Below are 13,059 nucleotides of genomic sequence, written 5' to 3' on the forward strand. Positions count from 1 at the left end.
GGAAGAAAAAAAGCAGTCATGTAACCACAAACTGCATAACCAAATAAAAAACATGGCCGCTCGGGTTTTTGTTCCCTTTCCCAGTTTCCCCATTCTTTACTTCTCAAAAGGTTAGCAGGTTAAAAGAAGGATGAGGAAAGTTCGTGGGGAAAGTAACCATGGTTAGCTGGGGAAGGCCCTGGGACTAACCATAGTTAGGCTCAGCGGGGTTAACACATGAGGAAAGTCTGGAGCTTTGGCTCTATAAATAAAGAGCAAGAGGTTGATTTGACAAGAGCAGCGAGTGCTTTCGATCCCAAAAAGAGAAAAAAAGAAAACCTGAAAACAAGCGCTTCGAAGGGTCTTGAGAGAAGACATCACCCACTTCCATGTTGATGTGAATCTCGTGGCCATCTACTCCTCTTCTTCTTCTGCTTCTTCTTCTTCTTCTTCTTCTTCTTCCTCCTTGTGTCCTTTCTTGATCCAGTGCTTCGCCTGGTTTCTGTAAGTGGTGGCTCCAGTCTCTCTGTTCCCATCTAATTTGTTGCTTCTTGATTTGGCTTGTGCTTGGGGGTCTTGTCTTTTTGTAGTTGTGATCTCTTCTTGTTATTTGTTGGGATAGCTGCTACAAGAGTGATTCTGCTACTGTTGTGTGGATAAAGGAATTGATTTCATACTGGGTATGGGTTCTGCCCGTTCTGTGGCTGGATAGATTTAGAAACCTGGGTGGGTCTTTCTTTGCATTTCATGGTTTGGGATCTTTTCATCTTTAAGCAGTGGAAACCCCAGTCTCGCATACACCAGGGTTGAATTCTGAATGAACTTGTCCCGTGATGATACAGTGGGAGTTCCAGCAGAAAATAGATGAATGAAGATCCTTCTCCTATTTAAGAATCCTTATTGAGGCAGAAATTTGTTGAAAGCTTCCTTTTTTTGGTTGATTCTGGTGATCTAGTACCTGTACGTTTCAGATAATCATTATCTTAGGTTTTTTGAATGATGCTAGGTTTTCATTTCATGAAAAATTGCTTGTCACAGCTTGATTGTGCTCTACGGCTCCTGAGTTTCCTTTTAATGTTTTGTCTTCATGAGGATTGAAGACCCTTTTCCCTTAAAGCCAAACATCTAGTCCTTTTTCCGGACAATCTTTGACAGATCACATTTTTGCTGGATATGCATTCACTTATATTGAAGAGGAGGTTGTACAATTTATGATGATTGAGGTAGCTTGGGCTGTTGTTGCTGATTAGAACTAACCCACTTTTTAGTATTATCTCCTTTCTTACTTTGTTTGGTTAGTTTTCTAATGTCTCTATTCAATGTTGAGCAGATTGATCAAGCATCAAGATCAACCTGACAACTACTTGTGCTTTGCCCCATTTTCATAACCCTCTGAGGAAAAAAGAGAGGAAGCTCCAACCTTGATCAACATGGGTCTCTCAAGTCTTCCAGCTCCTTCTGAGGGAATGCTCTGTGTTCTCATAGTAAACACCGCCCTGTCCATCTCCATCATCAAAGGTCTTGTCCGCACCATCCTCCACCTCGTTGGGTTCCGTCTCTCCTGCCTCTCCCCATCGTTGCCGGACTCTCTCATCGACGCCCGCTCCTCCGAGTCCTTTGAGTACAGGATAAGCCCGTCCAAGAGCTACATCGAGCAGTTCCGGAACCTGGCCCCGTCCATCCGGTTCGACGCCGTGTGCGGAGGGCACAAGAGGGAGGACCGCGACTGCTCCGTCTGCCTGACCGAGTTTGTGCCTGAGTCGGAGATAAGCAAGCTGTCCTGTGGGCATATCTTCCACAGGCTGTGCCTGGAGAAGTGGCTGGACTATTGGAAGATCACATGCCCACTTTGTCGGAAGCCTATGATGGTGGAAGAGGAGGTTTCTTCCTCATGCTTCTGGTGAATCAATAGAGAGAGATTTTTAAGGGGCCGTCGTGTTGCGCGTTGTACAGCCGATAGTTTGTACAGGTATTTTCGCATCAACAGGGGCTTTTGGTGTGTGATGGGTGCTGCAATACACATTTTGTACTTGTGAATCTGTGCGAAATGTGGTTAGATGTTTGGAAACACAAGAAGAGCTTATGCTGTTGTGGGCGCCTTGTGGCTGTACATATTGAAAAGTTGCTAGTGTTTTTTCATGCATTGTGATCTTTCTCCTCTCCCTTGAGTCCCTTCTTACATTCTTTTCGTCTCTTAAGTGAACCAAACAAGCAGCTCTGAGCTTGAACTTATGAATCATCTGAGCTCTTGTTAGAATAGTTAAACACTAGTTTCAAGAGGTTCCCTCTCATAGTATGGGTAGTCTACTACATGGTAAGATTGTTCAGGGTGGACTCTGTTCCGTCATGTCAAGGCCGAGCTGGCATCACTGTACTTGCGAAGTCTTTTGGACCGAGGTAAGGACCCTCAATTTGTGTGTGTCTAGATTGTTACACGCGGTATGGTACACGGGACAATTGCCAATTGGAGCCTAACCACATGAAAAGGACATAAAAAAGGGCACTCGTCCCATCAAAGTATGGATCTTCTTCTTGGCAAGTTGAGTTAGGGCCAAAAAATCTTCCTTTCCTCGAAAAATATCTTGGGTCTTTGGTGATTCAACCCGCTATTGGGTATGTCTTGATTCTTGAATTTGGAAACAGCTGTATCTTAGCCAAAATTTCGTGCCAGACTTGGCAAAACTACCACTGTGGGGGGCATGTGGGTGTTAGATTTGGACGCATCTTCGGAGGGTCTCTGTCGCTCTTTGTTTAGGTAATGACTTTTATCCTCGTCCAGCATCTACGGGACTCGGGACAAACGGGGAGAGAATAGAACATGCGCGATCCCAATGCTCATGGGCCTGTGACGGACGAAGCCGACAAAGAAATGGGTCCAGATCATTAAAGAAAACATGGTGCTTGTATAGTTAGATAGCTCCAACATTGACATGTTGTTCTTAATGTTGTGACGTGTTTTCTTTCCACGAAGGATCGAAGGTGATCGTCTGTGATTCATGGAGATCTAATCTAGATACTTCTATTCTCCATATAAGGATTTTTTAAAGGTCTTATGCCGCTGTCGGCGGCAGGGAGAAGGGTCCAACTCGGTGAATCAATAATAACAAGAGTTGATGCACTGTGGTGGCACTCAAGAAAACATCACTTTGTTTCATCTAATTCACTGTGTGCACGCGCCAGTTCAGGGTGCAACAGAGATGTGCAATTCAAATTTCCTCGCATAACAGCGGTTAAGATCGAATTCCACTTCAACCCTCTCCTACCATAGCAATTGAACGATTCGCTTGTCTAGTTTCAGCCGACGGGAGGAAACTAAAAGCGGCTCGGGAACGCTGCAAACCGGATAACATCAAAACACCATTGGCAGATACCGCCTAGTAAACTATCTTTCCGTGAGTCGAGCATGTTGCGACTAAGAAGTTTTCATTCCAGCCAAAGATGAAACAGAAGTTGCATGACAAGTTGATAGAGAAAAGATGCAAGAAGCAAAGATGCTCTCTAAGTCAGATGAAGATGAAGCCATGCACCTCTGTCTAACTCACACCAAGCAATGAACTACATAAGCTCTTGGCTTCTCAAGAAAAAGTCCAACCACCCAAGTGGAGAAAAAGGAAGCTTCGCCGACATCATTCTATTCAACGTCGATCCTCTAGGTCATCCGCATTGATGCTCTCTAAGTCAGATGAAGATGAAGCCATGCACCTCTGTCTAACTCACACCAAGCAATGAACTACATAAGCTCTTGGCTTCTCAAGAAAGGTCCAACCCCCAAGGGAAAAGGAAGCCTCGCCACAACCTTCTTTTACAACCCCCCTCCTCTAGTTCCTCCCCATTGCGCAGAACTGGATCAATCCGCCAACTGAATAAGGAGATCGAGTTGCAAAAACGATTGCCAGAGATGTAACAACAGACAAAAGTACAAAAACAATGTTTTGCTACTAGTACAAGGCTGATAAAAATGTAACTCCATGCCAAACCTAAAAGTGTAAAGCGTGAGTTTTACACGGGTTTGCCAACAACAGCTAAAAGTACAGCTGAAACATACCACAAATCAGCAATCTGGAGAGATCATGAAGCTTTTGAACTTATAGTGCGATGGTTATCAACTGGCAGACGTGTTGCAAGTATTAATACCATCCTTGCAGTCGTTTGTGAGGTCGTTAAAGGTCTCGATCTGCTTTTTACCCCTCAAGAAAACTTCAGTGTCGACTGAAACCCGCATGTATCCGTCGAACTCAACAGGGACGCCTTTATTAAGCTTTGTGGTCTCGGAATACCACTCGCTGTTCTCATCCCAAAGTTCCTTGTACTCGTGAAGGAAATGAGTTGAGTACTTATCTTTCAATGGATCGAAGAAGGAGGTGTCGGGTTCATTAGTTGCAATGTAAAGGTTCCTCCCATCTTCGACTTTGTCCTTCAATGTTGAGATAAGTGCATCAGGAGAGGTATCAGCTGCGAGATTCGGCCACAGGTCTTTGTTCTTTGCCTTCTCCCCTCTCTCGATATGAACTGAGTCATAATCCCAATTCAACTTTGCTGCAATTGATGACACAATATCCATCAGCCGCCTTGATTTCCACAATAGATGCCAGGGACGCTTAACAACAGACTCAGTCTCGCCTTCGCATACCCTATACCAGTAGTTATCGGGTTCCACCGACCCGAACTTTCTCATTATCAAGGCATCTTTCACGTCTGCTAGCTTCATAGGAGTGATCCTGAAGTCCTCCACAAGGTGAAGGTTCATGTTGTCTTTCTTGTGCCATTTGCCCCAATCCGCCCAGAACTGTTCCTGGTCCAACACTGATGCAGACTCCTTCAAGTGCTCGAAGTCAAAGTAGAACCTAAAATCTTTTCCTTCTTCATCTTGATTCGACGACGTGTAAATTTTAGACAAGCAAATACTCAAATCCATGACCAAAGTCCTGTTCAAGTACTGGGCCTCGCCCAAGGCACACAAGAAGCTCCAGAGATAATGATTCATGGTCTTGCATCTATCTCCACCGCCCATGTAGATCAAGTACTTGCCGCCCTTGAACGACCCCTCGGACTCAACCACCGGAAGTGAGTCATTCACCGTTTCCCCAACAACGGGCAACGATATAGTCTGCTCCCCTTTCTTTGCTGCTTGCTTCTCAAACCCAGGTTTCTGATTCTTCTTCCTCTTCCTAGCATTGACACCCGTATGGTAATCCCCAATGCTCACAATACTAAGCGTACAATTCTCCGACCTAGAAATCACGAACCTCCTGTAATCCTTATAAAAAGCAGCCGCCTTCCCATCCTTAGGCCTAAACCGCCACGCCATATCGCAGGTGCTCTCATTGGATCCCGCAACAGGCTTCCCAAACCTGTAGAAGTGTATATCCTTAAACAGCTCTATCGTGGCTGTCATCATTAGGTGGAAAACTTCTGGGTCCCTGCAATCGATTGGCTGACCTACACTCCCCTCACACTCATTTCCACCCATGGTTTCAGCTGAAACAGTCACTGGGTTTTCGACATCAGTCACATTGATGAAATTATCAAATACTGTCTGATTCGCAGGCATGAAATCCTCGCCGGTCTTGACCACTGTGTCATCGGACTTGAAGGTGGCATTGGTGGTCGACGTGAGGAATGTGGTGATCTTGGTCGACGGATGGAAGAGGGGATCTTCCGGCTGGTAAGTCGCGGCGATTATGGTGAAAATCAGAACCCCAACCACAAACAGAGTGAAGCAGAGGTTGCCTATCATTGCCAACGCGTGCTGGCCCAAATTATCCGGCCGGAAGCCACCGGCTCGCGACAGCGCAGACCGACCCAACATTTTCATCAAATCAAGAAACCCAACGAACCCGAACACAACCCCCAACAAGATCCAAATCCAAGACTACCCAAATGACTGAAATACGCTAATCGAACGAACAAACAAACGAACCAAATGACCAAAAGCAATGAGACCCGAACAAGGGTTACAAACGTGGGAATCAATGTGGAAATGAAAAGAAATGAAGGGTCCCCAAACGCACCCGTGAAATCAGCTCAAGATCTGAAAAAGAGGGAAACTTGGAGCTCGTAGAGAAAAGGGTCGATGCGAAATCGAGTTCAATACTTACCCAAAGAACAAGAACCAGCGATAGGTCGAGCATTAGTCATATCCATCTCTCTCTCTCTCTCTCTCCTCTCTTTCTTGAGGGTAAGTGGGGTGTGAGCTGGGTAGTTTATGACAGTGTAGAGAGCCTCGTGGAAGATCCATGATTCTGTGTGCAAAAAGTCAAGAAAACGAATTGGCAAATGATTAAATCAAATCCAATTAAAGAAATCACGAAGCTTAGGTTTAGAGCGAGTCGCGCGCTCGCTCCACGAGCGTGGTTCTGGCCTTCTGATGCTGGCACGTAGCGAGTCCGCGGCGTTGGATGGAGATCCGACGCTCAGCGTATTTGGGTCGCTCCGTTGCGGGGACGAAAGCTGTCGTCTTTGAAGGGGTGTGTTTGACTTGGGTTCTTTTCCTTTCTTCGGCCATTAACGGGACACACCGACAGGGCCAGTGGCAAACACGTAATTAAGGGAGTACCAAGGGACAGAGATCCTATCTTAACCATGTCGAGCTTGCCCCAGATGAAGTTAAGGCGTGTTGTGCCATCGTATCGCATTTATTAATAAATAATACCTTAAAAAACCTTAAGGGTTAATACCATAAAAAAAACCTCAAAATGACACATCCGTGATAAATTTATCCCAAATTATTTTTTTTATTATAAAAAATCTAAATTAATACACTTATGACAAATTTACCTCAAACTAGTACACTTGTGACAAATTTATTCCCATTTAGTTTTCATTAAATCTAACTGTCAAATTATTAAGTCGGATGGCATGTGGCAATTTATGTGTAAAGACCCCAGGACCTTTCCCCTTATCACCCTGTTTATATTTTTCTTTAACCGTCTTCCTTATTTTCTATCAACCTTTATTTATAACGGTGGACATATTGAAATAGTAGACATGACAACCTCCATACATAAACACACATAATCTTATTTATGCATCAATATATCTTATAATCATTATTTATAACCTCTCATTTATTACTCTATTAATGAAATACGAAAGAGGTTAACTCTCATACTCTCTCTCTCTAGCTATTATCACCCACATCTCAAGACTCCACATCGACAATGTCATTCTAGTACACATGCATGTGGGTGGACTGGCCAAATAGAGGAGCTTGTGCTGGGTCCATCAATTTCTTGAAAAAAATAAAGGGATAAGCAAGCAGCCTAGTAAATGAAATTAATAAGCCTAAGGTAGGAATGTCAGATTTATACTCAACAAAGTTATCATGCGATCTATTGTAAATATGAGTATGAACCTTTATTTGTAAATCATCAAATGAGTGGAATCCACCACATAACTTTTGTTCATATGCCATGAATATATCAATCCATGCAAGTCACATCAAAAGGTCATTCTTAGCTTGCCAATTTGTGTGCCTATCTAGGTCATAAATATTTGTCTATCCGGGCCATAGTTGGTAAGGCGTATCTCGAAAACGCTCACTTATGGGTTCAACGTCACTAAAAGGTGAACGCCTCGCATAATCACTTTCATGGGAATGACGGCTCAATATACTCACAATATGAACCCTTGAGACTTTAAGAAAACGTTTGCCTATCCGAACTATAATAATTGCCTATTCGGGCCATACGTCGTTTCTCGGATAATCTACACAAACACATTCTTGTAGGCGCATGCATCAAATTATTTTAATGCAAAAAAATATTGTTGTGGCTTAATGCAATAACATACTTATCGCACACAAAATACACACAATTCATGTCAATCTAATGCAATAATTCGTTTAAGTAACAAACGGACATTATCGCATTAGATCTAGTAATTCCATTTACCTTTCACCGGATTATCATATTTCACTATGATTAACGAACAAAACCCAAATTAAGCCAAAGGAAGAGGCGACGGCGGCATGACCTCGACAGCTTGAGGCAAAGGTGGCTTGAGGCAACGGTGTCGATGGCATGAGGTGAGGGAGAGAGAGAGTCGGCGGTAAAGAAGAGAAAAATGATGGTTTTTTTGTGATCCAAAAATGGGAGACCATCTTCCTTTTATAGCCTAAAGTTTTTGTCTTTTATACCATTAATGCACATGCTTCTTGTCCTATTCTTATTGGATCACCTAGCAAATCTATTATTCAATATCTCATCCTATCTTTAGAATAGCCACTTATCTCCATTCTATTGGGCCACCTTGCACTATATATGTCATCCTAGTATAGATTAGCTACTTATCGAAATTCTATTGGTCCATCTTAAACCCTAGGTATCTTAGGCTCTTAGATTAGCCACTTATCGGTATTCTATTAGTTCACTTGTTTAAGCTATTACTCTTAGGTTTCTAGAGCAGTTATGTATCCTCATTTGATTGGTCCATTTTTATGGTTATTATTGAACCTTATCTTAGTATTTAATGCTTGAAAATGACATCGATCTTATCCTATCATCAAATGCATGAAAACGAAATTGATCTTATCCTATCATCAAATGCTTGAAAATGACATTGATTCTATCTTTTAGAAAATTGACTTACCATTGACTTAATTGATTTAGCATTGACTTTAATCTTATCATTTAGAAAATTGACTTCCAATTGACTTAATATTAATTCAAAAACTATTTCTTCATATTATATTTTCTAATATAATTTTTTTTTGGAAAACTTTCCAAATAAGTTAAGTAATAGCTTTTTTGAGAATTTTAGAAATAACTTTCTTGAGAAGTTGTGGAGTAACCACTTATAAAAAATTCCTTAAATAATGATCGAGAGAATTTCTTTTACTCTCTAATTATTTCTAGTATGGAAAAATTCGAGATGCCACTTCATGGGTGGACCGGTTTGGAATTTTTAGCCTTTATTTATCATAGGTTTATCAATTTATGATTTTTCGTGGTATCAATCTAATTTAACGGAGAGTAAATTTGTCACGAGTGTATCGACTTAGAGTTTTTCTCGGTAAAAAAAATTAGTTTATGAGAAATTTGTCACAAAAGTACCAATTTATGATTTTTGGAGGGTCAAAAAATAGTTTAAGATAAATTTGTCACGGGTGCACTAATTTGAGGTTTTTCATGATTAAAAAAATACTTTGAGGCAAATTTATCACAAATGTATCGGTTTGGGGTTTTCCATGGTATTAACCCAAACCTTAAACTTTAGCTTCAATCCAAACTCTACTATAATTTATTTTTTATCTCATGAAAAACTCACGACTTTAGGTTTAGTCTCAAATCTACCATGAACATTTCCTTTTATCTCATAAAAGATCCCTAACTTTTACTTGAATCCCAAATCTTATTTCCATTAGCCCTCCGTCCTAAATTTCTTGTTGAGAATTGAGAGATCAAAAACTCTCGAGCGCGAGGAATTCGGGCGTTCCGAGCAGGTTGGAAGAGTCCCGAGCACAAGAGATTGAAAAACTGAGTGCAAAATTGGAGATCCTCAAATGAGATGGAAGGAAAATTCTCTTAAGACTAAGAGCAATTGAAGAAAGCCAACCCTAATTTATCTAATTTTTACTCAAGTTACAAATTTAAGAAGATGCATTTTGGACTAACGTGGAAATTCATCTCCAAAGATGTCTTATTAAATCTAAAATATAGGGAAAAAACAAGAGTAATGACGTGGAAATGCCATATAATATTACTAAGGGCGATTTTGTACGGAGAGTTAACGATGATAGATATGAGACTCAAGTAAAAGTTCGTAATTTTTTACGAGACAAGAAAATTTTAAGGTAGAATTGAGACTGTACTTAAAAGTCAGGTTTTTTTTAATGAGACAAAAAAGAAATTTAAGATAAAATTAGGACTGAATCAAAAATTAAGAACTTTTATGGTATAAGGCTATTGTCAATAACCCCTTCCATGTTCGAATTTGGTTTCCCCTGTAAGTTGTGCTCATGATTTGCCATTTAAGAAGTGACCCCTTATGCCCATGCTATTTGGACAGAGCTAGGGTTTTCATCTCAATTAGTTGGTATCTTATCATTTCCACTCTGTAATGGTAATTTTTAAACCAGTCTTACGTGATTGATGCATTGGGCAATATTTTCTATTTATAGTTAAAAAAATGAGAGTGGAAAATCTAGTAAAAATTGTGGACACATGGCAATCAGTCGACGAAACGCCTCTGCACGGCTAGCGGCCCAACCTTATAGCTCTCGAAGCATGATATCATGGGTGATTAGGCCGCGCACGATAATTATTTTATTTCTCCGTTTCTGTTCAAATTTGTTTCAGATTTAGAATAAAAATTCGTTTGGTAATGCAATTATATTTTTCTATTTTTAGAATATTTTTTTTTCATAAATAGATTTGAAAGAAAAATGAGAAACTAAAAATTGTGTAGCTTTTATGTTCTAGAAACAGAAATAAGAAATAACTTATCAAAGCCCTTTGTTTTTTCTCAAGTCTTTGTCGCACTCTCTTTGTTGCCCTTACTTTGCTAGTTGCCGCCCACCGCTGCTAACCGCCACCCACCTCCAATCTCCGCCGGTCGCCCCCGCCCACTATCTGCGGTCACCAATGACCAAAGCAACCTCCATTGGCCTTGCTTTGCAACCACCGATAGCCCTTGCCGTCGCCCACCACCACCACCATCGTGACCACCGCCGGCCCCCGCCAACCGTCGACCCCACTCACGCCCATCACCGATCTCGGCCCCCACCCCACCCAGCACAGCGGCATCGCTTGCCCCCCACTCGCCAACCATTGCTCTCCACCATCCAACATCGTGACCACCGCCGAACATCGCCCCCGTGCCGCACCACAAGCCATCACCGCCCACCGCCGACCTCTCCACCGTCGACCACCACCCCTTGCCGCTAATTACCGACCGCTACCCTCCGCCGGCCGTTGCCGCTCACCACCTTCGGTCATCGCAACCACCGCCACCATTGGAGTAAAAAATGTACAATAATTTTTATTTTTCAATATGAAATAATATTTTCTAATAATAAAAATTATTTTTATTAAAAAAATTAAAAATGAAGTAGAATTTTTTTCATAGAATATTTTGTGTTAATAATATTCCAGAAGTTCAACCGCTATCAAATGAACTTATGTTTTAGGAACATAAATTTTATGTCGTTATCAAACGCGTTTTTTCGCTCAAAAACTCATCCAAAAACTAGAAATAAAAAATCTATTTCTAGTAATAAATTAATTTCATAAATAGAATGGTTATCATGCGTGTCCTTAACGTCGAGGCTGGGCGAAATGATAAACCCGATTGGTTGGATCGTCGCAGCGCATCTTTCAAGAATTTCTTTCGATGGTTTTGAATGTGGGAGTTGGGTGACTGCATAGTGCTGCTGTTCTCCCTTCTTGTTCCCTATTAATTGATGTAGCTCAAAAGGGGGAAATTACAAAAAAGGCCATAAACTTTTTGTAATTATACCAATTCAAACATAAACCTTATTTTTGTGTTAATTGAGTTCTAGAAATTTTAAATTTGTGCCGATTCAATCCATCCGATCAACTTTGGCCGGAGCTAATGTGGAAAATTTCTAATAATGTTTTAATATATTTTCGAGCTATTTATTTATTTGTTTATGTTCTTTTCTTTTTTTCCTTCTCCTTCTTCCTCTAGTTGCTCCAGTGACCAGCCAGAGGCTAGGGCTAGTGAGGCAGAGCTCACCCTCGCCGGTTAGAGGAAGAAGAAGAGGAAAAAAAATTTGAATAATATATTAAAATATTATTAAAAATTATCACGTCAATGTTAGCAGGCCAAAATTGGTCGGATGAATTTTTTTTTTTGTCAGAAGCCGAATGGATTGAATTGATATGAATTGTAATAGATTTAAGATTTTTTTTTGATAATTTTTCTGCACAAAAGTGCAATTGCAATCTCAAACTCCGGGGCCTTGATATCACTAGAAGGACATTTTGCCGCAATAGAAGGCAGGCAAGGGACGGCATGATCATCAGTTGGGCCGAAACGGGATGCTAGATTATCAAAGATGCTCATCGTTTCAATCTACATCTCCACGGTTCATGTACTCAAATCACTTGCTGCTCTTCTTTTGCTTTGGGAGAACACACATTGCTGCTATTATGTGAAAAGGATAAAGACTAAATTGGTACAATTGAAAGATTTATTACTTAATGTACAAGTATAATTAAAAGATTTAGAACTAAACATACAATAGGTTTAGAACTAAATTGGCATAATTGAATGATTTATTACTGAATTGACCATTGTATATTAGGTGTAAAACTTTTTAAACAATTTTCCCCTAACAAAATTGGTGCGTTCAAAAGATCCAAAAAAAAAAAATCAGTGACCTATATTTTGATTGAATCAATAAACTAGATTGATAAGTCATCAACGGCCATCCTACGTAGCACACTTTCAGGTCAGCGATTTTCAATGAATATTGACCGAAAAGACTAAATTGAACTATGAAAAAAGTTTATGACTAAATTAGTAAAATTTCGAAAGTTGAGGACTGAATAGCATCTATGCAATAGGTTCAAGACTGACTGGCCACTATTTTTTTTGTGTAACTTGTTGACATGTTTGAATTGAAGGAAGAGTATTTCAGATGGATTTCTCTTTTCACAGCGCAGATGTGGGTCTAATTTTTGGATATGTTAAGAACATCCCTTCGGTTCGTAAGAACATCCTTTCGGACCGTTTCTCCTAGTTGGGTAAAACTCAATTCCAGTGGGGTCTCTAAAGGCAAGCCGGTCCAACTTCAGTAGGTGAGCTTCTTTGTAATGAATTAGTTAATTTTTTTGCTAGGTTCGTACCAACCGTGAGAAAGTGTTCTTCGCCTAAAGCGGAATTTTGGGGTATTTACTTGGGTCTCAAAATGACCATCATGTTGGGCATTCCGCGATTCGCAAACTTATTTTGAAAGTAGATTCGCAAAGTGTCCATTTCCCTTCTTTAGAAATCAACTTATTTCCCTTCTTTAGAAATCAACTTACTCTCTCAATTTTGGTGACATTCTCATTCCTCATATGGAGAAAACGTTAGAGTATTTTCAACAGGTTGAAATCGTACCTACTTTTAGGG

At 40.7% G+C, this 13,059-nt stretch overlaps 2 protein-coding genes across 4 annotated transcripts in view; one reads left to right on the top strand and one right to left on the bottom strand.

Moving 5' to 3' along the window:
* The first annotated feature begins 322 nt into the window (after positions 1-322).
* Positions 323-13,059, top strand: part of LOC115733074 (probable E3 ubiquitin-protein ligase XERICO) — a 30,298-nt gene continuing 17,561 nt past the window's right edge. The window contains exons 1-2 of one of the 3 annotated variants that reach the window (XM_048283184.1): positions 323-483; positions 1,310-1,898. In XM_048283184.1, coding sequence (XP_048139141.1) covers positions 1,410-1,883 — 474 coding nt within the window. In that variant the 5' untranslated portion in view covers positions 323-483; positions 1,310-1,409 and the 3' untranslated portion in view covers positions 1,884-1,898. Of the gene's footprint in view, positions 484-511; positions 660-1,309; positions 2,123-13,059 lie in introns of those variants that run through there. The other 2 variants (XM_030663742.2, XM_030663743.2) reach the window with 2 other exon arrangements.
* Positions 3,857-6,449, bottom strand: LOC115752444. Its single transcript, XM_030690628.2, has one exon. It carries the CDS (start codon positions 5,792-5,794, stop codon positions 4,082-4,084), a length of 1,713 nt encoding a protein of 570 aa, XP_030546488.2. The 5' UTR covers positions 5,795-6,449; the 3' UTR covers positions 3,857-4,081.

Source organism: Rhodamnia argentea, chromosome 7 (assembly GCF_020921035.1).
Source record: "Rhodamnia argentea isolate NSW1041297 chromosome 7, ASM2092103v1, whole genome shotgun sequence".
In the NCBI taxonomy this organism is placed as follows: Eukaryota; Viridiplantae; Streptophyta; class Magnoliopsida; order Myrtales; family Myrtaceae; genus Rhodamnia; species Rhodamnia argentea.